This window comes from Fusarium mangiferae (assembly GCF_900044065.1).
Source record: "Fusarium mangiferae strain MRC7560 genome assembly, contig: FMAN_scaffold005, whole genome shotgun sequence".
Classification (NCBI taxonomy): domain Eukaryota; kingdom Fungi; phylum Ascomycota; class Sordariomycetes; order Hypocreales; family Nectriaceae; genus Fusarium; species Fusarium mangiferae.
Window position 1 is genome coordinate 2,258,083 of NW_024573925.1, and position 25,035 is coordinate 2,283,117.

At 50.0% G+C, this 25,035-nt stretch overlaps 12 protein-coding genes across 12 annotated transcripts; 7 read left to right on the forward strand and 5 right to left on the reverse strand.

The window, feature by feature from the left end:
* Positions 1 to 476: 476 nt before the first annotated feature.
* FMAN_07649 (uncharacterized protein) lies at positions 477 to 2,757 on the reverse strand (the record flags this gene model as incomplete). Its single annotated transcript, XM_041831300.1, has 3 exons — positions 477 to 667; positions 717 to 1,039; positions 1,091 to 2,757. 3 exons carry the CDS (start codon positions 2,755 to 2,757, stop codon positions 477 to 479), a joined length of 2,181 nt encoding a protein of 726 aa, XP_041681876.1.
* Positions 2,758 to 3,531: 774 nt separating this feature from the next.
* Positions 3,532 to 5,946, reverse strand: FMAN_07650 (uncharacterized protein; the record flags this gene model as incomplete). Its single annotated transcript, XM_041831301.1, has 1 exon — positions 3,532 to 5,946. The coding sequence occupies one exon, from the start codon at positions 5,944 to 5,946 to the stop codon at positions 3,532 to 3,534; it is 2,415 nt and encodes an 804-aa protein (XP_041681877.1).
* Positions 5,947 to 6,420: 474 nt separating this feature from the next.
* On the forward strand, positions 6,421 to 7,047 carry FMAN_07651 (uncharacterized protein; the record flags this gene model as incomplete). The annotated part of the gene is made up of 1 exon (XM_041831302.1): positions 6,421 to 7,047. One exon carries the CDS (start codon positions 6,421 to 6,423, stop codon positions 7,045 to 7,047), a length of 627 nt encoding a protein of 208 aa, XP_041681878.1.
* Positions 7,048 to 7,224: 177 nt separating this feature from the next.
* FMAN_07652 (uncharacterized protein) lies at positions 7,225 to 8,203 on the reverse strand (the record flags this gene model as incomplete). The annotated part of the gene is made up of 4 exons (XM_041831303.1): positions 7,225 to 7,586; positions 7,648 to 7,889; positions 7,938 to 8,076; positions 8,155 to 8,203. 4 exons carry the CDS (start codon positions 8,201 to 8,203, stop codon positions 7,225 to 7,227), a joined length of 792 nt encoding a protein of 263 aa, XP_041681879.1.
* Positions 8,204 to 9,371: 1,168 nt separating this feature from the next.
* FMAN_07653 (uncharacterized protein) lies at positions 9,372 to 12,028 on the forward strand (the record flags this gene model as incomplete). Its single annotated transcript, XM_041831304.1, has 6 exons — positions 9,372 to 9,422; positions 9,523 to 10,358; positions 10,415 to 10,744; positions 10,797 to 10,876; positions 10,928 to 11,265; positions 11,321 to 12,028. 6 exons carry the CDS (start codon positions 9,372 to 9,374, stop codon positions 12,026 to 12,028), a joined length of 2,343 nt encoding a protein of 780 aa, XP_041681880.1.
* Positions 12,029 to 12,473: 445 nt separating this feature from the next.
* FMAN_07654 (uncharacterized protein) lies at positions 12,474 to 13,662 on the reverse strand (the record flags this gene model as incomplete). The annotated part of the gene is made up of 2 exons (XM_041831305.1): positions 12,474 to 13,439; positions 13,552 to 13,662. The coding sequence occupies 2 exons, from the start codon at positions 13,660 to 13,662 to the stop codon at positions 12,474 to 12,476; spliced, it is 1,077 nt and encodes a 358-aa protein (XP_041681881.1).
* A 400-nt stretch (positions 13,663 to 14,062) lies between these two features.
* FMAN_07655 (uncharacterized protein) lies at positions 14,063 to 16,305 on the forward strand (the record flags this gene model as incomplete). The annotated part of the gene is made up of 3 exons (XM_041831306.1): positions 14,063 to 14,202; positions 14,254 to 14,952; positions 15,006 to 16,305. 3 exons carry the CDS (start codon positions 14,063 to 14,065, stop codon positions 16,303 to 16,305), a joined length of 2,139 nt encoding a protein of 712 aa, XP_041681882.1.
* A 186-nt stretch (positions 16,306 to 16,491) lies between these two features.
* FMAN_07656 (uncharacterized protein) lies at positions 16,492 to 17,235 on the reverse strand (the record flags this gene model as incomplete). Its single annotated transcript, XM_041831307.1, has 2 exons — positions 16,492 to 16,959; positions 17,020 to 17,235. 2 exons carry the CDS (start codon positions 17,233 to 17,235, stop codon positions 16,492 to 16,494), a joined length of 684 nt encoding a protein of 227 aa, XP_041681883.1.
* A 445-nt stretch (positions 17,236 to 17,680) lies between these two features.
* Positions 17,681 to 18,474, forward strand: FMAN_07657 (uncharacterized protein; the record flags this gene model as incomplete). The annotated part of the gene is made up of 2 exons (XM_041831308.1): positions 17,681 to 17,701; positions 17,773 to 18,474. 2 exons carry the CDS (start codon positions 17,681 to 17,683, stop codon positions 18,472 to 18,474), a joined length of 723 nt encoding a protein of 240 aa, XP_041681884.1.
* A 460-nt stretch (positions 18,475 to 18,934) lies between these two features.
* On the forward strand, positions 18,935 to 19,425 carry FMAN_07658 (uncharacterized protein; the record flags this gene model as incomplete). The annotated part of the gene is made up of 2 exons (XM_041831310.1): positions 18,935 to 19,337; positions 19,394 to 19,425. The coding sequence occupies 2 exons, from the start codon at positions 18,935 to 18,937 to the stop codon at positions 19,423 to 19,425; spliced, it is 435 nt and encodes a 144-aa protein (XP_041681885.1).
* Positions 19,426 to 20,000: 575 nt separating this feature from the next.
* Positions 20,001 to 20,909, forward strand: FMAN_07659 (related to phosphoesterases; the record flags this gene model as incomplete). Its single annotated transcript, XM_041831311.1, has 1 exon — positions 20,001 to 20,909. One exon carries the CDS (start codon positions 20,001 to 20,003, stop codon positions 20,907 to 20,909), a length of 909 nt encoding a protein of 302 aa, XP_041681886.1.
* Positions 20,910 to 23,034: 2,125 nt separating this feature from the next.
* On the forward strand, positions 23,035 to 24,256 carry FMAN_07660 (putative porphobilinogen synthase; the record flags this gene model as incomplete). Its single annotated transcript, XM_041831312.1, has 2 exons — positions 23,035 to 23,286; positions 23,348 to 24,256. The coding sequence occupies 2 exons, from the start codon at positions 23,035 to 23,037 to the stop codon at positions 24,254 to 24,256; spliced, it is 1,161 nt and encodes a 386-aa protein (XP_041681887.1).
* Positions 24,257 to 25,035: the final 779 nt, after the last annotated feature.

Genomic DNA, 25,035 nt, shown 5'->3' on the forward strand with positions numbered 1-25,035 from the left:
CCGGCCACAAGGTTAAAACAGTCAACGTTATACAAGTGAAGCGAAGCGTTACAAAAGCCTCAGCATTGCATTTATGACCGATTTTTTTCTCTCTCTGTCTTTTTTGACTACATTGGAAGGATTTGCTATTGGAGTGGGAGCCGAGTTCAGCGGGAAAAGCAAATATTGAATGGAGGCGCCATGAGTTCTAATATGCGGGAATACGGGCCGCTACGGGGAGGTAGAAAACCTCATGTGACGAGACGGAGCGACAGATGTGTTGATGATTTGGGATGGTTGTGTTTGTATTCTTCTTTTTCTGGTTCGTGTTGCATGTGCTACGACTTATGAGAGATAAACAAGCCGGGTCGAGACCTGCAGGAAGATATCCATCCACGTTATTGAATGTTAAAATCTTACAATTTTAAATGCCTCTTGAGGCTTCTTTGACGTACCGTATGCTCCCGATCGGTGCACTAACTAACCAATGTGAGCTATTACATGACGTTGCAATAAATCCTTCGTTCAACAATGGCTGCAAGATGCGACCTGTTCCTGGGCCACTCGCGATGACAACAATTTCGCGTTCTGACCCAGCTCTTGTGCTTGGCTGGTTGCCATAGTAATCCATCGGTGTTCATGTCTGTATGCGACCGTGTATGCAGCCTCAGGGATGACCGATAGAAAACTTGTTGTTGTTAGTGAGCACTGGGGAGTCAAGGGGCGTAGGTTTGAACCAGTACTGACCCATTCGGAGCCATCATTAGGGCCAAAGAAACTGTTCAATGGGAAGAATTCTTCGCAGTCGGTGGGGTAATTGAAGTCTGCCATCGTAAAGTCTTGGATATCACTGCTTGAAGCCGACTCGCTGTGGGAGTTTGCTGTGTTCATCATACCCACCGTCTTCACTTTAGATGCTGGACTTGGTGTCGTGGTGTGATTTAGAATCGCCCGGATAACCCTTGCGCCGTATCGTGCGTCTTTGGAGTGACTCGCTCGAGTTTCCCATGTCCTGCAGGTGTTTTCCAGTATCTGCGTGCGTTGTCTTCGGTTTTGTGGCCTACAGCTTGAATTAGTAGTCATGCTCAGATATGGTAGGAGGAAGATATACGTTATGTCGGTTGACTCGTGAAGGTCCAGACATAAAATCATAGACGCGACGAGAAAATCATGCAGAGTCAGGCTCGATAGCAAGAAGCGGTCCTCATACATGCGGCCTCCTTCTTGAATCTCATGCTCAAACTCGAGATGAATCTCGATAATCCGAAGAGCAGCAGTTCGACAGAGTTCACGAGATGCTTTGTACATTTCCTGGTTCTTCTCGGCAGTAAGGTAAGGTCGGTGGAGGACACAGATTGTCTTGAGATATGACACTTCTATGATTAATCTGTGCATAATGGTGTAGGCCGGAATATCGAATGGAGTAGTGGCGATGGGTCGAACGCGCAAACATTCAGGGACACTGTTGTGGTATACTTCCAACTCAGCTTGGAGAGCCATGGTTTCCTCGTAAGGCGGAGACTCGACTCGAAGAACATGCCGGAGAACACGGCGTAGTAAACGGCAGAGATGAGATTTCGTTTGCCATGCCAACATGGGAGTGGGATATGTTGGGGGGCGAGACTCGGGCACTTCCGAATCCTCGTCAAAGTCATCATCAGATAAATTTCGGGGATGCCCAACGTCGCAGACTTCCTGATAAACCATAGGAGGCATGCCGAGCTGGAAGGAGAAAAGTAGATCTGAAGTCTGTACAGTAAACCACGTCCGCCTTCTCATCTCAGCCTCAAATGGTTTGATATTTGGGGACACTCTCGCCGCATCGAGGTGATAGCCTCTTCGCTGAGCAAGCCGAACGGCGAGTGAATAGAGGGACCATATAGTAGCCTCCGAGTCCTTTCTCCTGGCGTTGACCGCATGAGCATACAGTGTGAGTGCCTCGACAGAATATGGTCTAGCTTTGAGATACTCCCCCGTGCCCAGACATCGAGCAGAACGCTGCATGTAGAAATCTGGCCCTTGAAGCAGCGGGAGATGTGGTTGCTGGATTTGGCACACCATTGTACCGAGACTGAGAACAGAGAACATTATACTCAGCCATAAGAAGTTGGAATTGTGAGGGCAAGCCCAGAAAAGTTCATAACGCCGCCAAAAATGACGCTCGTGAATGAAGGGTACAGCTAGGAACTTGGCCTGGAAGTAAGCTGTGACAAAAATATCGGCTTCTTGACGAGATGGGACGCTGTCGATGATCTCGCTCATAGCGATTGGCGAGATTCCTCCCATTGCAATGTCTGGCGCAGAGGATAAAGTCTCAGGCTCGCCGTGATGATCGGGCTCGTCTTGCGTACTAAGAACACTCTGAATATCGTGAATACTCTTAAACACTGCCTCCCAAGACGTTTCACCGTGGTATGCAGCATCAGAGCCTTCTTCAACTACCTGCGGAGACGGCAAGTTCGTATCCCCCGCCATTGCAATGCTGGGACGGACATCTGAAGCTTCTGAAGCCTTGGCGAGACGCATCACGATTTCTTCAAGTTGAGCCATTTTGAGTTGCATCTCTTCCTTGTCTGCGAATCCATTTGCATCTCCATATACACACAATCTTGGATCGCCACGCTTGTGGCAGGCACCGCAAGAGGGCTTCCCGCGGTCACATTTCGACTTGCGTTTCTGACACGCTATACATGAGACAGGCTTTCGGTTGCGCGTGACTTTGTGGTTGTCTGTTGCTCGGAAAACTCCGGTGAGATGCTTTATGTTGGAATTGGACATGTTTGAAGATATGTTCAGCTAATGAGCTCTGATGTATCTTTCACCAAGATAGAAAAGTCCCAATAGTGAGTTTAGTAAAAAGTCTAGATAGTGGTTTGACGGAGTTTGATTGGCAATTTGAGGTTGATATGGGCTAAGAGAAACAGTACTTCCACGACAATCCTTGATCGAGGCTCCCTGAACGAGGTTATTTTGTGGTGGTTCTCGTCTTGTCCTGTCGTAATAGAATGTAGGTCGACTCGAGATTAGATTGGATGCTTGAATCGAGTGGGGATAGCCTCCACTACAACAGCGATCTGAATCCGTCACGCCACACAAAGCCTAGACCCAACCATAGTGAGTGAGTGTTGTGAAAGGAGATGCTATATGAGGCGGCAAAAAAAAAAAGTGAGTAAACCAAGAAGAGAAGACACAGAGTTGCGCTTGGTAGATAAATACTTGAGCTACCAGACTCGAACAGAGGAGAATGCGTGGCATATGAGATCAGGTCGTAGCCTAACAAGCATGATCTAAGTAGGCACTATCTAAAAAATCTATGCCAAAACTTCCATATTATACAAATACGATTTTCCTGTTGCAAAAATTCAACCGTAAATATGCGACTCCCAAGAACAAATGCCCATCCACCCTTTAAACACAAAATCCTCCCTAGTTCACTCGTACAACCAAACCGAAAGAGTATGTAAGGGTCACATAAGATGCCAATAGTAATAATACATGCTGCAATCGTCAATCCGCAACACCTCAACTTCGCTATGCTATCATGTTATCAAATCATTGAGAGTGGGTTTGCTCCAGCCTCTTCTTGTTCTCGTCAATAATCTTTTCCATCGTTTCAAGTGCCCGAGTCTGATCCCTCAGTCTCGAAAATGCCTTGAAGGTGTATGCGTCAGGCTTGTACCCAGCCGCCTCAAGGTCCTGTAGTGTGCCCACTGTCTGTGACAGATTCTGCATTGACGCATAGCCCTTGACGAGTGTATTCCAGGTCACGTCGTTGGGTTCCAGATTATGCTCCCGCATGACCTGGAGCATTTGCTCCCCTAGCATTTTCTCTTTTCTCATCAAAAGACCATGCAAGAGGATAGTGAATGTGAACAGGCTTGGCGCTGGGTGAGCCTGTATGCCATCAGGAGGCGACGTTGCTTCAATGCCTTCTTCTTTCATCTTGGAAGTCAACGTGCCGCGGAGCATGTCACCGAAAACCTGTAGCGCGGGGCGTAGTAGAGACTTTTGCCCGAGCATGACCTGGATCAATGTGTCATGGACCACGCTCCCTTGATCTTCCACAAGCTCTCGACCCCAATTCTTTTCAGCCCCATGCTCTTCTAGACGGGATTTGAAGTAGCTGTAAAACGACATTAAATCGTAAGGTCGGTAGAGGGTCTTGATGTATGCACGTAGCATGATAGCCAGAGTCTCTGCGTTGGGCTTCTGTCGAGGCGCCTCGCGCTCAAAGAACTCATTTACAACAGGAACAATGGTTGTCCTAAACCCCCACTCTCTTCTGGGGCCAGACCTGAATTTCTCAAGACCGTCCACATCTTCCTGGCTCAGAATCAGGGGCAGAGTGTCGGGCAGCAGCCACTGCAGAGGCTCCAGGTCGAATTTCTTGGCATAGATGCGAAGCATGGACCCAAAGATGGGAACGGTCCATGGCGATGGATACTGCCTCTCACGGCTCTCCATCTCTGCGAAGTAGAAGATAGAATGGAGCGTGTTGTTTAGCACATCAACGTATGGTGCTTTAGCCGCTCTAGCAACGTCGAGTGCGAGTTGCACATTGGATGCTTTAAGGCTGGCCTTTGCGCCTCTGAAAACAGTGGTATAGCACCGTTGATCCAGCTCAACGCCGTTCTCTGCGAGCAGCAACGGGAGCCTAACTGCTTCTGCAATATCCCCTTGTAAACAGAGGGATTCAACCAGAGACGTAAAGTTAATCAAGTTCGGGGAGAAGCCGCGCTCAAGAAAATACTCAAGAGCCCGCTGAGGCGGAAAACTTTCGTCAGATGTGGACCATCCATTTTTCGCTTGCCTAGATAGTAGCAAAGTTGTGACAACGCTCGCGAACCCCGCCGAGTTTAGATCGTGGCCCCTATCTGCGATCTCGCGAAGAAGTTCAAATGCCTTAGCTTTGTACGCACTGCTACTCGCAAGATTTCTCGCAAAGTGCAAAAGTGTATTTCGATGTAACTTGATGCCCGACTTTTGCAAAATCTGGAGCATCTCAACCGCTTGCTCAAGGGGCAGTTTCTTTCCGAGACGACCTAGGGTAGACTGACGGATTGGAACGTGGCCAGGAGGGAGATCCTCAATGAGCTTTGCGAAAAGCTCGAGTACCTCGTCAGCCTTCGCAACACGATCTCGCATAATCTTGATGTTGGTCAATTTGAGATTCGAGATGCAGAAATGGGCAACGTCAAGAATCGCATAACCTTGAGGTAGGGGATCCAACGTAGACTCAAGGACTTGGGCGGCCTTTCCTGGACATGAATGCAGAGTCGATAGCATTACAGTGGGCCATATTTTCTTCCGAGATTCGATGTCCAGTTCATCCCAGGCCTTTCTCATATCTGAAGTATTCTCCAGTTCGTACAAGAATTTCCCGTGGCCGAGCCATGGCCATGATCTGGGCTTTGCAGGGGCCTCAAGAAGTTCGATTCTTCGCTTCCAGATGTTGAACTGCCGTCTTACGGCAACCAACTCATCTCCAGAATATTGGTGACGCAAATAACCCCATTGGTTATAAATTTCCTGCCTCCTCTTCTTCCTCTCTATGACCTCGCGTTGCTCCTCGGCAGTCTTTCGAGTAAATCCCGGGATTTCCCGATGTCTTTGTTGATGGGAGTGTTTGCTGCACAAGCGTCTCTTTCTTAATGAGAGTCTATGTCTATGATTAGACACCCTGTCCGTTTCCTGAATCTGTTTGCGATCTCGTAGTGAGGGGGGAGTGTATGTCTGCGTATTGGGAGGGTTCGCGGTTGCACTACGAGGACACAGTTGGGATAATATTTGAGAGCCGACTTCCGGGACGGATGGCTGTGTATCGAGATGGTAAGAGCGAATCAATCTTGAGTGACTTCTCGCGGCGTTGTATCGTAAGGCGAGAAGAACAGCTCTTCGAGTCCATGCTTGGGGCGTTATAGGAAGCTCAAGCCTTGCGCAGGCGCGGAGTATAAGGGCCGTTGGCATATCCTCCGTGTCGGCATCAACTTGAGGCCAATCGTCTGCATAGTGATCACTAGACGAGTAGCGAATTCGCCGTAGTCGCTGGTAAGAGCTGAATCTCGAAGTCGCTAATTGCTCTTAATTGCGATGGAAATTTTTCAGATTTATGCCGAAGTCGCTCAATGCGCCTCTATAATTTTAGCTCTCTTCTGCGCTTAACGTAGCCCGGAGATCCAATGTTTGTTGCAGTGGAGGGGCTTCCTCAGTGGCGACTCAGGCAGGATTCTCTCCTGTGAGTGGTCAGGGCGCTTGATTTGTCACAGCGGCTCTGCGGGTGGTAGGCGATGGATAGACGCGCTTAATAAATGTCCATCTTGAATTCCCACCTACTTCGCACCTGCCAACCTCAAATCCCCGTAACATAAGTAATATTTCAGCTTCACTCCGGTGTCACACTCCTTCAAGGGCCCGTATACCGTTTCATGACAATCTGACACCATGTCTTCATCACACGCTAGCCTCAGCGCTGCCTCAGACGACCGAAAGGCTAGGCTCGCGAAGCTCAAGAACCTCAAGCGCAAGCAACCTGGAGACGAAATTGTTGCACCAGAATCAGAAAGAGCCCAATCCCCTCCCATTGAGCCAGATGTCTCACGACTCCATGTCTCTGGCCGCAACTACGACCCTGAAACCAGAGGGCCCAAGCTTGGCTTTGAGCATGATCCAACCCTCAATCTTGACAAGCCAACGCTCGAAGAACAAGCTGCGGAAGTGGAAGCAGAGGTCAAGCAAAAGGCGGAAGAAGAAGCCCAAGACGATCAAGGTGTCGATTTATTCAAACTACAACCAAAGAAGCCGAACTGGGATTTGAAAAGGGAACTTGATAGGAAAATGGAGGTTCTCAATGTTCGAACCGACAACGCCATTGCGCGCTTAGTCCGTGATCGTATCACGGGTGCACAAAAGGCTGCCACGAAGAGAGATGCGGTCGTTGACGCTCAAGGCACTGGAGAAGCAACTGGCATGGATGGCGTGGCCTTGGTAGAAGGCTTGAGGGTCAGGGAGAAGGAGGAGGAGGAAGAAGAGCGTCGCGAACGGGAAGAAGATGCTGCGCTAGGTGCATGAAAAAGCAACATCTACCTTTTAGACGTCGAGGTTTTGCCTTGCCGGCCTTTTTATTACATCTTAGGGATCTGGCGCATTGTGCGATGATGGTTACACTATATCTACATTTATACCCAACAATTCATTATCTTCCACCTTTCATAGCTTGCGTCATAGCTAGTCGTTGACTGAAAGGACTCAAGCTTCGTTCTCGTGCGTGATCCCCAGGATCCGGACCTCCGTGTCCTTGTCTTCTGTTATCAAACCTTCCACGAGGTGGCAGTCTCTCACGGTTATGCCTAGTCCTGGATCGATCTGGCCTCTGATCACGTCTGCCTCTTGGTTGGGGTGACATTGGGCTCCCAGAACGTCGATGACGGGAGCTATGCGGACTCGAAGACTTGGGTAGATATTCCCTAGGATGCCTTGGTGGCGCGCTCCCCTTGACAGAAGGTAAAGGGTCCCGGGACCTGTACTGGTCGCGATGGTCAAAATCTCTAGGAGAAGGGCTGCGATTAGAATCGGAACGCCTGTGTCGAGCTTCCACACGAGGGCTTCGGCTACGATTCAGGCTAGGACTGTGGCTGCGACTGCGACTGCGGCTGTTATCTCGCCTGTCACGCTGTGAGTCGTCTGAATAGGGGCTTCGACTTCGTGGCGACTGGGCAGGGGATCTGGCCCTGTCTTTACCAAGTGATGGTGATCGCGAAGCGCCAGTGGAAATGGTAGAAACTGAACGAGAAGACACTGATCCATGACGTTTTACGTTTGGCTCAATCAGCCCATCGTCTCTCTGTTCTCGCTCGCGCTCGCGGGCGCGTGAGGCTTCCAATTTAGCCAGCTCTTCATCCGCCACACCTTTCCTGTAGGGCTGTTAGCAAGTAAACAGACCTTTGCTACTTGTGACTAACTTTTGCTCAAGAGGGTTCAATGTCTCATTTGTGAGCTTGGGCACCAGTTTGGGATTTCGGAACTGCTGAGATCGCGATGGACGCGACACGTAGGGACGCTCTTGGGCAGTGGCTTTACACTCATATGAGTAGTGGCGTTCTGGGATGGTCAGCGTGATTGTAGGATCACATCAAGGTCAAAACATATCTCTCTTCAAGCATTTCTGGCACTGGACGCTAGAAGGTGTCGACCGGGATGGGCCACCACGGCCTCTATAGGTGAACATATGGAAACCGAAATGGTCACTGTGTAGCGACGGACTTCTCAAAGTATCGTGTGCAAATGTGTCAAGAATATGGCGCCTTCGCAGGTACTACGAACGGCAAAAGAACTGATGTACTTATTGAGTTGCGATGGCTTGGATGACTTCTGGTGGTATCTTTGAGTCACGTGACTCGTATTTCTACACTGAAGAGGCCTGATCAAAGCTTGAGTAAGAATAGCGGTGCTGACTTGGATACCACCTAGGTAGGCTTAGAGATAGACTCTAGGGGTACCTTAATGTATACCTTATTGATGTCCATCATGGGCTTCGTTGTCGCATTGAGTGCCGTCCACAGATTCCCGCCTAGAATTTCAGCAAAAACCTCCACTATAAAAAAGCAATACTGACCTGTGACTGGTCCGCCCCCTTTCATGTCAGGCGGGATGCATACGATTTTTAGTGATTCTTCCAGCGCCTCCCAGCGTATCCTCTCGCTGTGCCCTGCCATACCGCTCGCTCCACAGTGAAGTTGGCGGCCCAGGGCAGGCGGCCAGACTGACAATTGAGACCCCGTCCTTGTGACGACCTCCTCCCACGGCTCCCCCTCCAAAACTTCAACTAACCAACTGCATCCAATCCAGCACACCAGCATCACATCACATTGCTCGTCTTTGCTGCCTTGTGCGCCTCGGGCCGCCTTCCTCAAGAATTGGCCGTCGTCAATTTTCAGTCGTCTTTCACCTTTCCGCCCTTTCGCCTTGTTCAGGACCTGGGCGTTGTAAGGATATTGCTTAGCTTTCCTCTTGACCTCCACCCCCCGATTTCTGGTCCTGTCTCATTGCAAAGAAAGAGGCCGCACGGCAGTATCACAGGTTGGGCAGCCAAGAAGGCGTACGACAACCATCATCTCTTCCTCCGAGCAGAATCAGTTGGGGAACAATGCATCTTACTTTACGACGATGAGCACCAAGACTCTGTTTTCTTTCTGCCGGTCCGCTTCCATTAAATTCGCTTCCTGATTTTCCTGATACTGTCCTTTCTGTTCCCTGTCATCACCGCTGCAGTCTCAGCCGCAGCCTCATCTCGTACCTGGTCAATCATTGCTGCCAGTCTTCTGTCTCATATTCATATCGACATTTCTACCGCCTGCACTACTTGATCGGCCTAGTAACCTTGACGACAACCCATCATGGCTACTACCCAAATGTCTCCTGATCTTCCCAAACCCTCGTTCGCCAAGGTAAATACCACACCGTGCTTGGCTCCTCTATAAGTGGTCCTTATCTCTCTAAGGAGCCATTCTTTTTCCTTACCCGTCACTAATTCATGCTGCTTGACAGGTCGCTGCCTCCGTCTCCAAGGACTCCGCACCTCCAGCGATTCGACGGATAGCCACACCAACTAAAGAAGGAATCATGAGCTCGACGACGATACCATCCACATCTACCGCGCCCATAATCGCGAACGGCCGATCTGGTAAGGCACCGGCCGCAAGGTTGCCCTCGCCGCAACGGGAATCAAATCTCAACCTGGCCGATCACGGAAGCGGTGAAGACAGCCTCGACCGATCTCTCAAGGATTTGAGCCTAAGGGACAAAGCCCCCAACCTTGTCGTCAACGGCAGTGGACCTTTGGCTCCTGAGAGGCCTGCAGTCGTCGTTGGTAGAGACAGCGGATCTGACGATTCTCAACGAGCAGATTCCAGTTCCGAACTCGGAACTAAGCCTCCTAGTCTGGATGGAAAGAGCATCACTTCAGGCACAACATTTGCACTCGATGAGAAGGAATCACTAAGACCTGATGATAGCGCCAGTGTCAAGGCCGCTGCAGAAGATGACGATGCTTTCTCTGTACGCGGTTCATTAGTTGCTGGATCTCGCATGGGCTCAGAGGTAGCCGCAAGAGCTCGAATGCTTCACCTGGGCGATATTCCGGAGCGAAGGCTACCGCAGCCAGTTCCGGGCACTGCAGCTCAAGGAGTCCTGACTCCCCAGAGCTCATCATCTGAACAACCCCCCGGTGCACCCATGGGTACTCCTGGCTCCTCAGATGCCCTTGGTGTCATCTATCGACAGGCGCCGGATGATAAACTTCTAGAAGCCATGGCATCACCCAAGGACAGACTCTTTCTACTGCGGTTGGAGAAACAGGTCATTGATTTTGTGCAGGATTCCAAGTATGTCTATGACCTCAAATTCCTTCATTTTCCACTAATCATCTTATTTTTCTTAGAGAACCCTACATGGACCTTCCACCATCCAACTCGTTCTGCAGAATGCTAACCCATAAGCTGGCGGATTACTACCATATGACACATTCATTTGAGCCTCACGTGGGATCTGTACGAATATTCAGGACACCATTTTGTCGAGTTCCCACCTCATTGGCACTCATCAACCCCAGCCCTAGTGTGCCAAATAGTAGCACCCCGCCTCCTGTTGTTCTGCCCAAGAAGATTATGCGACGCGGCCAAGATAGTGAAGGTGGCCCAAGTGCTAGCCCCTCTAAGCCAACTTCTGAGACTGGTAGTGATGCTAAAGATAAGCCCGCGGCGAACCAGAAGTACGTACAATTCCATGATGTGTTAACAGCCATTCGAGCTCACCAGCTTTAGACTTACTAGGGAAGAGCGAGAAGAGCAGTATAAATTAGCACGTGAGCGCATTTTTGGTAGCTCAGAAGACAGTGTCACGGGTAGGTAACGAAGCAATGTCAGTGAGGAACACTTTTTGACACGAATAATAGAAGAGGGCGATAACGGCGTTTCAAGAGCCAGTTCAGTTTCAGCCAAGGACAAGTCCAGTGTCGGAAAACGAGGTAAAACTGGCAAACAACGACGTGATGATTCGGACAGCTTCGATTCACGACATCAGTACACGCCCTATTGGGGACCTCAGCAACAGACTTGGATATCCCAACCGCAGTACATGCCACCGTCTAATTCTCAATACGGCGCTCAAGCACCACCAGGGCCAGCATACCCAGGTCAAGTCGCACCTGTCTACACACATCAGGGTCCCGGATACCCTGCGATGCCAGCTATGCCACCAAACCAGGCATATCCTCAGTATCCAGCCCCCCCGGTAAGTTCCATGTGAGAATAACATAAGCAGAATAACGACTGATCTATTCCACTAGTACGCCCCTCAAGCTGCCCAACAGCGCTACCCTTCTGGCGGAAGCCCTATGACTAACTATGGTGCACCTGTTCCTCCGGTTGGCCCGCAGCAACCTGCTTGGCAACCGGGCCTTGCTCCTCCTACCCAATTCCAGGCGAGGGGAGGAACCCCAACCGGTCCTCAAGGGCATATCGGAATTCCTTATGCATATGGACAGCTCCCAGCAAATCTCAATCCCCATGATCCGAAGAGTCAGCATCCAATTCCCGGTAGTTATAACCGCAACCACGCCTTTAACCCGAAGACACAATCATTTGTGCCTGGTGGTGGTGGCATGGCTCCTGTCCAGCCCCCGCAGCCGCCATTCACTGCTCCCGGATCGCATCATGGCAGTCCTCAAGTCGGATCACCTCATCTAGCCTATCCTGGCGGTTATCAACAGCCAATATCTCAGCCCTATGGGGGCGGATATGGTATGGTAAGGCAGGGGTCTAGCAACTCGATGCCTGCGTATTCTTCTCCTCGCGTTGCTCATATCCAACACGCACCGCTGCCACAGCCCGTGATGACGCAGAATCCCACACACATGGCTCCCCAGCCTCTTCCCCCTCATTATAGTATCCCCAATCGACCTAACATCCCACAAGTACCTGACCAGCCTTTCTCGCATTTGCCAACATATGGCAATCCCGCCACTCTACCCCAGAAACCAGCTACTGGAATTTAAGCATTGTCATTGTAAAAATGGGGAGGAGCATGACACGGTGTTTACAAATTGGGAGAACCACAAGGCGTACACGGTATATTCAGCATCTTGGCGTTATCGGTGGACAGGATGGACGACATGAATTTGTAGGCCAAGGGCCAATTTACTAGACGAGTTCAATACCACTTTGATATAATTCTTCTTGGCGATGAAGATCAAACAAGGGCCTGGCGGAGAAGAAGATAGTTTTATATGACGATTGAATTCGATTCCATGGCCAGGAATGCCAGAATTTTCATGCCTACCACAACGCCATGATTTTATTGAAACAATTGACCCATGCTTCATCTCACATCCATGCATGCCAGGGGGAGATATCCTAGACTTTCCTTGTCTTCGGGACATCGCCTTGCTCTAACCTGGACTCCGATATCTAGTTCCCATTTCTTCTTTTCATGAAATCTCTTTACTCAGCAGGCTCACGAGGTTCCCTTGGCTCTCGGGGTTCACGCTGTTGGCCACCACCTCGACCGCCGCCTCGGCCCCCTCGCTTGCCTCCCTGTCGGCCACCCTTGTCCTCCGATTTGCCCTCGCCCTCCTTCTCGTTGCTGGTCAGGTTGGCAACAGCCAACCGCTGGGACAGGTCGATCTGAGTACGGATAGTGTTGGCCAGGTAGCTGACCATGAGAACGTCTTGAATGTGGTTGTTAAAATCATGCTCGATCTGCGAAGGATCGACCTTGGGGGCAAGAGACAGAGCGTTGAGAAGGTATTGGCCAACAGTGTTGTTGGGTTCCTCATCCTCATCCAGAACTCCGTTAATCCACTCACTCGCTCTATCGAGAAGGCTGATGGTCTGCTCAATTGATCGACCAAGACCCTCAATGTCAGAGACAAGGGGTGCTGTTCGGGACTCGGCGTCCTTTGCACTGGCGATAGCCTCGAGAGCACTTCGATCGGCATCACCGTAGAGAATCTTGTGGGGGACCTGGATGAAAAGGCAACTGTCGGCAGCACGCTCAGCGTTCACGGCAACAGGGGCGCTGATGTAGCATCGAGATTGTATGTCCTCGCCAGGCTCGGTAGAAATAGTCATGTGAATGGCGGGGTGGGGGAATGTGCCGGTGTCAGGGCTACCGAAGAAGTTCTGGATGAGGGCGCTGAAGCTGTTGAGCTCATGAGAGGTGGTGTACCAGCCGAGGAGGGACTCGCCCCTGTTGGCCTTCAGGGTCAAGGCGAGCATGTTCTTCTGGTATTCGACATCGACCTCAACTTGGTCCTCCTCCTCGGTATGGGGGATAGCGAAGCACGAGCGAACCTCGACTTCAGTGCCATCTTCAGATCGGGTGCCGACGAGGGCGCCAATGACTCTGGTAGATTGCGTATCTCGGATGTCTCGTCGCACGGCGTGATCGAGGATAGAGAGGACAGCCTGTTGAGCAGAGAACAGATCATGTTAGTTGGGGTGTCTTTCCTTTGACGAATGTTCTGATCTCACGATAGAACACAAATAGTCAAGCGGAGAGGGGTCATCGCAATCGTACCTGAGGCTGGATGTTGACAGTGAGCGGGGCAAGGTTAGTCTGGATGCCCACGGTATTGGGCGCCAGAGGCCTCGCCAGGTGAATGAAGCTCTCAGAAGCAGCAGCGGCCATAGTGGGCAACTTTCAAGCTGAAGCTATGAGGAGAGGAGTGTAGATGTCTGCGGAGAAATGGGTGAGCCGGGCCGGGTCGTCTTTGGTCACTCTCGCGAACCTGTCCTATAACAAATTTCGCCGATTTTGAAGAATTGCAGGTTTGGCGGGACGCCGCTGGGGTTGTGCGCGCTAAGATAAGATATGGGATGTCTTAGTTAAGACTGTTCGTGGCGTTTGCGCTGAGAACCCCACCAAGTCGTGGCTTGACAAGGCAAGGCTGAAGGTAGCCTCATAACTTTTTTAACAATTTTTGTTTGATGTCGACAGGCTCTTCGACGCAAACTAAACCGAACTCGTCACTTTTTTTTTTTTTTTTTTTAACGTTCCAACAAATTGAAATCTTCTGGTGAACAGGATAATGCCTCCGCGCGGAAGAGGAGGAAACTTTAGAGGCCGTGGTGGTCGTGGCAGAGGACGAGGTGGCCGAGGGGGTAAAGCGACAAGCCGATTTGGACCTAATCGTAGATTCGACGGAACTCGACTTGCAGAAAATGATGAGTATGGCTCTGGATATGATAGATTACTGGGAAAGTCACTGACATATGGTAGGTCCGAAAGCTCAGTGTCAGAGTCAGGATCTGCGCCTGAAGATACAGTCATGGAGGACATCGATTCAGAGGACGACGACGATGAACACGCAACATCGTCAAAGCCATACATGGCTCTTCTTCAGAGTTTCAGTAACGAAAACAGTGCCCCAGATGCAAAACGACGAAAATTGAACCACAGAAATTCCACTCAATCTCAACCTGAAGAAGACTCATCGGGGGAAGATGAAGACACCGAAAAAGATATCGATCATGCTGAGGACGAGGGTGAAGAAGAAGTCGAGGAAAATTTGGAGGGTGAAGAAGATTCGGAAGATGAAGAAAACCCAACGGATCCCTTCGACGTACACTTTGCGCACCCCAATGACGATGCTGTCTCACAGAGAGTCAGGTCTGTACAAAAGAACGACTGGGCAACGAAGCGAGCATTACTGCCAAATATGAGAGCAACTATCTTGTACCCAGGGTCCGATACAGGGTCCGAAATACCAAAACCTATTGCTGGCTTGGAAGGCCTACAGCTCAAGCAGAAACTTAGAGAGACTTCCTCTCGCAAGATAGGAGACTTCGATGCCCTTCAGCGCAACTTGGGCCCTTTGATCTTCAATTATAACGATGTACTGTTTTGCGATCGCACAGTACGGAACTCAGACTCATTACGAGAATTGGCATGTCTACATGCTCTCAACCATGTCTTCAAGTGAGTCGATCATTTTTACATTTCATATAAGCCCTAGTCGCTAATCAAGGAAGAACACGAGACCGTGTTATCAAGAACAACTATAAGTTGGCCAAGGAGGGCCAAGATGCCGACCTAGAATTACGAGATCAAGGCTTCACCCGTCCCAAGGTGCTCTTCCTCTTACCAACACGTAACTCGGCTCTCCGGATGGTGAACATGATCCGTGATATCTGTGAGCCAGATCAACAAGAGAACCGCAAGCGATTTGATGATGGCTATGTCGACAAAGAGGCTAAGTTTGGCGCCGATAGACCGGCTGATTTCAAGGATCTTTTTGAGGGAAGCGATGATGACATGTTCCGTCTGGGCATGAAGTTCACTCGCAAGACAATCAAATACTTTGCGCAATTCTACAACTCAGACATACTCTTCGCCAGTCCTCTCGGCCTTCGTATGGCTATCGGCTCTGAAGAAGACAAGAAGCTTGACTTTGACTTTCTGAGCTCTATTGAGATGGTCATTGTTGATCAAGCGGATGCACTTCTGATGCAAAATTGGGAACACGTCGAATTCATCTTTGAGCACATGAACCTCCAGCCCAAGGATGCGCACGGTTGCGATTTTAGCCGTGTCAGAAGTTGGTATTTGGAAGACTGGGCAAAATATTTCAGACAGACTATCATCATGTCTGCCTTCAACACCCCCGAGCTGTCCGAGCTTCTCCGATCACACTGTCACAACTGGGCTGGAAAAGTCCGGCTGCAGCCCGAGTATCCGGGCATGTTGTCGCAACTCGGTATCAAGGCGAAGCAAACCTTCTCAAGGTTTCAATCTAGCTCAGTCGATAAGGATCCTGATGCGCGATTCGAGTATTTCACTTCTGCTATTGTCCCCTCCCTTGCCAAGCGTGCAAAGGATGCCACTGGAACACTCATTTTTATCCCCTCGTATCTAGACTTTGTCCGAGTGAGAAACTACTTTGCAACGTCAAGCGCAGTCGAAAATGTCACTTTTGGGGCCATCTCTGAATATGCAGACGTGCCAGAAGCCTCGCGGGCGCGGTCACATTTCCTCAACGGCCGCCATCGCGTTCTGCTCTACACTGAGCGAGCACATCATTTCCGACGATATCAGTTCCGTGGTGTGCAGCGAGTCATATTCTACGGATTACCTGACAACCCCATCTTCTACACTGAAATTGCGGGTGGGTATCTTGGCAAGAGTGAGCAGGACCTCAGACTTGAACCTGGTCAGGGAACTGTCAAGGTTGTGTTTTCAAAGTACGATGTGATGAAGTTGGAACGGATCGTGGGCTCTAAAAGAGTCGGCAAGATGATTCAGGATCGCGGCGATACCTTTGAATTCATTTAAATGCATCTTGTACCAGGGAGCATGTTTGTATGTTTGAAAAGTTATTAAGAGCTAGGGCAGCGTATCAAGTCCGCCTTTTTCAAAGCACCATGGTTAGGCAAAACGACGATCTTGTCATGATTCAATAATTTATACAGCTTTTGTACAGAGCCTCGCGCCTTTCATAATATGATAAACATGTCGCTCCTATGGCGAGTTCTTCTGTTGCGCCGCCTTTCTCACTGACTCCGGCACGATGCCAGCGGCCATTTCCTTTGCCCGCTCAGCATTCTTGTCTGCCGCCTTCTCGGCCTCGACTTCCGCCAAACTACTCTCATCCCGTGATGGTCCAGTCTTCTCACCAGTCTTCAAAATCATAAACCTCCGCACCATCTCCTCAAACGGCACCTCGCCGCGGAACTGTGTGACTTTCTTGATGTTGGTTCTGGTGACGGGAGTATGCTCTTGCCCTAGCATTCGGTCGCGGGCAACTGTCTTGGCAGTCATCATGAAGCGGGAGTCCTTTGGGCCGTCGACGAATTCAAGTATGGCACTCTCGCCCTGGTCGTATGTGTTCTTGGACTCGGTGCGCACGACGCGAGTATAGCCTCCCTCTCGGGTCAAATATCGGCTTCGCAGCTCGCCTAGCAGTTTAGGTAGGGTTGTGGTGGGGGTCTAGCGAAGAATCTTGCTGTTAGCATGGCTTCTCTGAATAAGCCCTTGTGGTATACATACATATAGAATGCCCTGTGCTGATCTCCGAGCAGGCTCGTTGTCCCTCTTCGCCAGTGTGATGAGCTTCTCTGCCATGCGCTGGGCTTCCTTTGCCTTGGCGTAAGTTGTGTGGATATGTTCGAACTGGACGAGTTGAGTAACCAGACCGCGCAGCAGGGCCACACGGGCTGCTGAATTGCGACTCAGATGTCGGTACTTGACTGTACCGCCAGCCATTGTGACGAATCGTTATAGTGGCAACTGACTGGGGAAGGGTATCGAGTCAATGGAAAGGCAGTACTCGAATTATTAAAGGTGTGTTCGATCAGTTCGTCGCTTTGCACGTGGGCAGCTCTAAATCCGTCCAAGATACTAGGTTCGGACGGTATCTTTGGTGGTCAGTTTTTGGTGGAGGGAAATTTTTGGCTGGGCCTTTTCCGGAGCCGGCTTGTCTTGTCCGCCGACAGAGCCTTTGCACTACGTCAACCCACCACCAGCAGAACCTCTTCAACAGCTCTCCAAAGGGGAAATCGCACGCGTCACGAGGGCAATTGGGCTCGCGCACGCTATGAAACGCTGTATCTAAGCTTCATTCGACCCTCACTTTCGTATTGGTCGTTTCTGATACATCAAGAACCCGGCAAATTACCGCATCTCGGTCAGCCGGGCAAAGCTCTCCATCATGGGCTTCACCACTGGTTTTGTACGCAACTCGATGAGCCAGGCTGAAATAAATAATCTTGCATAAGATTGTATGCTAACTTCGGCTATCAGACCGGCGGCGTCACTCTCACCCTCTCCCTCGCCTACCTCTCCGTGCTTGCTCACCAGCGCACCCGCGAGCAACAAGGCTCTGCCCTTCGCGCACAAGCTCTCGCCATCCAAGGGTTGATCGACCCTCTTCCACCACTACCTCCGCCCACACGGTCTGAAGTCGCCGCTGCTCAGAGGGCTCAAACTGTTGAGATTGCCAAGGATCGATGGAACACCGAAGTTGAAAACGCCGTGCGATGGGTGCAGCACACTGACTGGGTTCAAGTGCGCGAAGGCCTCGAAGATACTGCATCGCGGCTATGGGCCCGAGCCTTTGGTGTTAGCCCCTCGGAAGCTGCTGGTGAGGCTGAAAGAAAGGTTAAGGAGACTGAGCAGCAGGCCAAGCCCATCGTAAAACAGGGGGCTGCTATGCTTGGTGATGCTAGTGGAAAGGTAGCGGCAGCGGCCAAAAGCGCTTTCCAGAAGGCAAAGGCTGAGAGCAAGGATTTCGCCAGTGTTGTTCTGGACCACAGCAAGGATAAGGAGAATGTCGATATTGCTCAAGAGGACGGTACTCTTTCAGCACTGACTCCCGTGGAGAAGGCCCTTCAGCAACGATTCAGCAAACCTGAGGACAAGGTGAACAAGACAGTGGAAGAGGCGCTGAATGACAGATACAAGCCCATGGAAGCGAGGGATAACACCCAATTGAGAGGAGTCTAAAGGAAAGTCGTTGAACAAAAGGTGGGCTGGTTGACGATGAGTGGGTGAACGGTGTGAATATTTGTTGTACATTGCTATCTGTACCACCATTTCTTAGAGTCACTCGAATAGAAACCAAGCTTGGAAATGCTTGGTATGATAAACAGAGTTGTTGTGTCAAGTGAGTAATGTGATAAGAGCTACTGATCACCTCTCAATGCGAACTACCTATATACAGACCCCTTATTTACAAACAACTCCTTTTTCTATGCGGTTAATTGCGGCTTTCCTCCACATACATCGATAGTCATATGCCAACACTGGACTTATTAACGAAGGATCAATGGCTGGCGATAACTCCAAGGGAGGGGCAAGCAACGGCAAAAGCCATTGCAGTAAACGCCAGCAGAGCAACAGTCATGCCAAGGGCCACCACAGCAAAAGCCATCATGATAAGAGCGATAGGCCAGAGACAGGCACCATGGCCACTGAGGACTTGTACGGCATGGAGTCGGGGGCTACGAAAAAGAAGAAGAACAAGCGCCGCCATCGTCATCCCAAGCCTAATCCGAGACTCCCAACTGACTTCCTTGCCCTTTTGTGCTGGGATTCTTGGCTCCCGTGGCCGATTGATTCCAAGAAAACCCACATTGACAAGACATCGCGCAAGCACAAGAGGTCTAGGAAGAAAACATCCCACTCAGGCACCTCACATCGTGTGCAATCTTGGGTTCGGGAGGTGTCTGCTCAAGTAACGACCTCCGCGCCCCCGATACCTCCAACTATGCCATCTCCAGCACCATCAACTCCCCTTTTACATCCAGTTTCGACATCCTCCGGGCCTCAGCAAGGAACCCAGGCTGAAGAGGCTGCTTCGAATACCGGTAAGAATATGGATAGAGGTGCACTCACATCATGTAATACTAACCTTGGTGAAAAGGGCGAACCAAAGATAACAGTTCACGCAACTGATCAGTATATGCAATGGAACAGCAGCGAGACTCTTGGTCGACGAAGATCCGAGACACAAGCAGATGGTTGAGTGTTGGAGACATAGACGAAAAGAATAGCAACGCCTGGACAGTGAAGAGCATCAGAGACTTATGCGAACAAGAAAAAAGCAATCAATATGGACATTTGGCATCGATAAGAATGCCTGCGGATAGACGGCTGGAACAGAAAGTGAATGTGTATGCACAGGTGAAAGGAGACTAGGTGGGTGTTCTTGATATGACGAAATGGGACCTCGCAGTGTCTTCTGATGCCCAATATGAGATGGATGTGACGAACTTCCGAGAAAAGACGGGACCTTGCAGCTGGTCCCTTTGATGACTGGAGATATACTGGACATTGCTGGCCAGGGAAAAGGTGTCATCCACAGCTTTGCTCGTTGATGCCTGAGGTAAGCGGCTGCAACAAACCTAGGTACCTTCTAACAAGAGGTAAGGTAAGTAGGTATGTCAGTAGGTTAGTAGGTAAGGTAGGCACCTTCATTCTCACACATTTCTCTTTGTGCTTCGTCCATTACCTACCTACTCACCAACAATATGCTTTTCGGTACACGGAGAACCGACCTTGGTGTGTTGTTGAATCGTCCACGCCCCAGCAAATGGCAACAGTTCTGGTCTAAGCCGTGCATATTTCTTGCACATTTCTTATACAGTCTTCGTCGCATTACCCACGAGCCTCCCGCAAATCCCATCTCTATTGTGTGCATATCAGACACGCACAATTCTCAACCTCAATTGCCCCTTGGAGATGTACTCATTCACGCCGGAGATCTTACACAGTCGGGGTCGCTCGGAGAGCTAAAAGCTACTGTTGCCTGGCTCAAATCTCAACCACACACACACAAGATCATCGTGGCAGGAAACCACGACATACTGCTCGATAAAGGCTGTGATCGTCGGGAGGAATCAGCAGCTGAAAGAGAGTGTCTAGATTGGGGAGATTGTATTTATCTTCAGAACGAGACTACAACTGTCACCTGCAGAAATGGCCGAACCCTAAAGATATATGGAAGCCCTCTATCACCTCGCCACGGAAACTGGCCGTTTCAATATTCACGGAGCCAAAATGTTTGGTCAGATACTGCTCCGAACGATATTGATGTTCTCGTCACTCACGGCCCTCCTTTCGCTCATCTCGATCTAAATCTCGGATGTCGTTATCTTCTCAAGGAGTTATGGCGCATCCGTCCGCTGCTGCATGTGTTTGGGCATGTACATGAAGGGTATGGACAGGAATCTGTGGTTTTTGATAGATTGCAAAAGGCATACGAGAAGGCTTTGTGTGATGGCACCTTCTGGAGTTTAATGAAGGTATTCAAGGAGTTTTTGAGGTTGCTTCCAATGAGAAAGAAGCCGGCGATGACGACCTGTCAACTTGTGAACCCAGCAATGGTCGGTGGACTTAGGGATGATGAGAAGAGAAAGGCAATCAAGGTCATTATTTAATTATCTTGTCGATGTGACTAAGAGAGCACTTGAGTATACTGGGTTCAGCTCTAAACAAAGGCCGCATGGCGCTCAGCAACTATTATATTCATAGCCAGAAACTCAGTGCTTCGGAATTTGTCCTCTGGCGTCTCACCAGAAGAGATTGAAATGGTGATTTGCTCAGTCAGACGATTTACAGCCTTGGCCCAGGATGGTTGAAGTTCAAGAACTACTTCACGGGCAAGCAGTTCCGCCTCGGCTTCTTCGCCGACGATGATTGCAGGGCAACACCGCCGTGGTAAGCCTCTTTCGATGAGTCGGTCGAAGAAGTACTCCATCTCAGAGCGAAGACCGGCGGTATATCCAACAACAAGGTACTCATACATTCGGTACAGGGATGCAGTAGGATTCTTCTCCTTGGTAGAAGCTGGTTTTTCCAGACGCTCATGTCGTCGATCAAGCAGCCAAGTAAATTTAGGGACATCGTGCATTTGGCCAGAAAGGAGAGACAGTTGAGGTTTGGGGGGAACAGCACGGATTGCTGGAAGACAAGGCATGTTGGACACTTCTAGGGAACGGTCAGATTCTTTCTTGTTTGTGTTACGTATCCCGTTACAAGTCTCAACAGCCGTTACTGAAAACATCCAAAAATTAACAATCTAGGCTGAATACGCTCGATTTTTGCCCACATGGGATGTCAAGATGGACGAAGTTTCAGGCTATTAACGATTTATAGGCAAAGCCCTTTAGGATTGAGGCTCCTGTTAACCGATGCTTTGCAAGTTGAGAAAGCTAACAATCATGATGTTGACCCAGTGAGGCTTTGCCTCATCAGGGGCAATGAATGTTTAAATCATACTAGGCTGTGGGGATGCCTAGATATATCTTTCGAGGATATCCAATAAACGTAAAAACAAAGATTATAAAACGCAGGTAAGAAATAATGCATAGAGAACGTCAAGAAGCATTACTCATCATGAGAAAGCAGTCTGTCTGTGGTTCCACGATCCGAGGAAATGCCAAACATCGGATCACGCGATAAGGAGTTCGTTCAGTAATATGGCTGGGGGAGGAAAGAAAACCCAGGACCTTCACCTTATGTGACAAAAGACATTTAGGCAAATTAGCCTAAGTTTAGGGGACTCTTTGCTAAGTTTATTTTAGCATCCTCTTATTACGTCCAAAGTTTTCTTCCCCAATGGTGCTATGGCATGTCTTTGCGATGACATCTCCGGAAAACCCCCCACTTGTTCCGGCCTACCGGCATACATAGAGCGTCAAGGGCGGGGCGGGGCGGGGCCGTTATTGGCTTGCGGGGTTGGGTGCTCGGCTGGCAGTTTTCCACGGCTTCTTCGATGAGGTAGCCAATGGATTGATCCAATGGATTTTTGGAACACTTCAGACGAGTTCCGGGACATATAATCCAGAGATTCGTCAAACTTGAGACTAGGGTCCGGCGGCAACTGATTGAATTGGCCTACCCGTCAGGACGGGCCCCCCGAATTTACCCTTGTAAGAAGAAGAAAAAGGCCCCAAACAGAAGGATTCCGAGGTTCTTTTCAGGGTCTCTTTGCTGGTTCGATGGCAGTGAAGCGAGGTCGGCAGTCGCCGGCGCAGCTCAGCTAAGACAGTTGAGGAAATTTTCCAGTGGCAAGCGATTGCGATTGGGCGATGAAATGGAGTCGGTGGGTGGCTGATTCCTCTGATTGGATGGGCCACAGACTTTCCGAACTTGACCGATCACGCCGCGTGCACATGCGCAAGACGGAAATCGCTGACGGGCTCAGTTATACCAACGCTCTCATTGGCAATTACTGTTCTATCTAAGATTCTGGTCCCCGGCGCTCAACCTTTATCATCTCTTCCCTCCCCAACGGTCAACTTACCTTTTGTCTTACTCTCCTCCTTCAACTCCTCTCGATACCCGTTGTCTTGCTGTTCGTGATTTGCGTTGTTTCATCTTCCAATTGTCATCCTTCCGACCTGTTCCGCCCATCACAAAAGACCCCAGTTGACCGTCCGTTGAATTTTTGGCCACCTTGCGCCTGAGGCCCGCCATCTGTTTCGCCCTGAAACTTTCGCTCTTCATCCTTTCAAGACCAACCATCGTCTCTCCAAATCACCATCAATCGTAATCGACATCATGTCTTTCTCCAGCCTTGTTCAGGACTTGAGCCTTCGCGACTCCAATGGCGCTCGCCGCCCTCAGATCCCCGGTCCCCGCTCATCCGTCTCGACTCTCGATGACCGAGCTTCACACGTCTCGCGTGCTATGTCCTACACCAGCACTGCTGCCACCAGCGTGAGCATTTCCGGCGACATTTCAAGCCAACTTCATGGTGGCTACTTCCACCCTCTGGCCCGTTCATGGCAGGCCGAGCGCCAACTCACAAAGGTATGTAGCGTAATTGAGACCCTAGTCACTAAGGCCGAGGTGTCTAACAGGATGTATATAGTCCATGCTCATCTACCCTCTGTTCGTCACCGATGGCGAAGGCGACATGATTCTCGTCCCTTCTCTACCCGGCCAGCACCAGCTGAGCTGTGACAAGCTGATTCCCTTCCTCGAGCCTCTCGTTCATAAGGGCCTCCGCTCTGTCATGCTCTTTGGTGTTCCCATGCAAACTGGCACAAAGGACGCTCTAGGTACCGCCGCCGACGACCCTGAGGGACCTGTCATCAAGGCCATTCAAATCATTCGCCGCCGTTTCCCACAGCTCTTTATCTGCTGTGATGTCTGTCTTTGCGAGTACACTTCTCATGGCCATTGCGGTATTCTCCGTGATGATGGCAGTCTGAACAACCAGTTGTCTGTCGACCGTATCTCTGATGTCGCCATCGCTTATGCCAAGGCTGGCGCTCACTGCGTAGCTCCTTCAGACATGAACGACGGCCGCATTCGCGCCATCAAGCTTAAACTGATTGAGGAGGGAATTGCCCACAAGACCGTTCTTATGTCGTACTCTGCCAAGTTCTCAGGCTGCTTGTATGGCCCATTCCGAGATGCCGCCGGCTCAGCACCTTCATTTGGTGACCGCAAGTGCTACCAGCTTCCTCCCGGTGGTCGTGGCCTCGCACGACGTGCCATCGTGCGAGATATCAATGAGGGAGCCGATATCATTATGGTGAAGCCTGCTAGTCAGTATCTGGACATTATCAGTGATGCGAAGGACCTAGGTAAAGATCTTCCCGTGGCTGCATACCAGGTCAGTGGCGAGTATGCTATGATACATGCCGGAGCCAAGGCAGGAGTCTTCGATCTCAAGGCAATGGCTTTCGAGTCAACAGAAGGCATTCTTCGAGCTGGCGCTACTATTGTGGTCAGCTACTTCACCCCTGACTTCCTCGACTGGCTCGAAAACTAAGGATTATAAATTACATGTGATACAACGAGATTTATTTCAAGGCGTTGGCGGGTGTTTTGGACGAAAAATATGGGCGTTTTGTAAATGAAGAAAGGGAACAAGGGATTTGATTATATTATATCAAAAAGAACTATACGAATGGAATCAAGAATCACTCGCTAATGTAAGACATGTATACATACGAACCTTGATTGATTTGCTGTCACTGGTGCTTGTTATACATGACACCGATAATCCCGGTAACTTGAACTGACATAGCTACTAAGGCAAAGGGTTGACAGGGCTGCAGGCTGAGTTGAAGATGAAATACAGATTGTATAGCGCGGTGGGCCATGGCAAGGAAACGAAGCGTATCTGTCAGGCTCGATCAATGCTGCTGAGGTGTGGTTTTGTGCGAATGATAAGCACAGATGACGTGTCGTTCGTTCTACTCATCTGTCAAGATGAGGTCGACGAGAAACTAGATGGCTGGCAGTGAAGCGGGATAGTGATAGCCGTGTCGATCACAGCACACTTTGGAGCCATGGGGTATGGGCACAAGCAGGTCCACAGGGTGATGTTTACAAGATTACGGAGTAGTAGATGCGAGATAGGACCTGGCAAGCTTATATGTTTTATGGTACGAAGTAGCGAGGGTTGGTACTTTGTGACTACTTATTTACTAACGGTATTTGGCAGACTGAAGCACATAAAAATCACCAATGCCGAGGTATACAGTGCATAGCAACTCATGCGTAAATTCAAAATACGGTATCAAGACGCAACAGGAACGCTGTCTA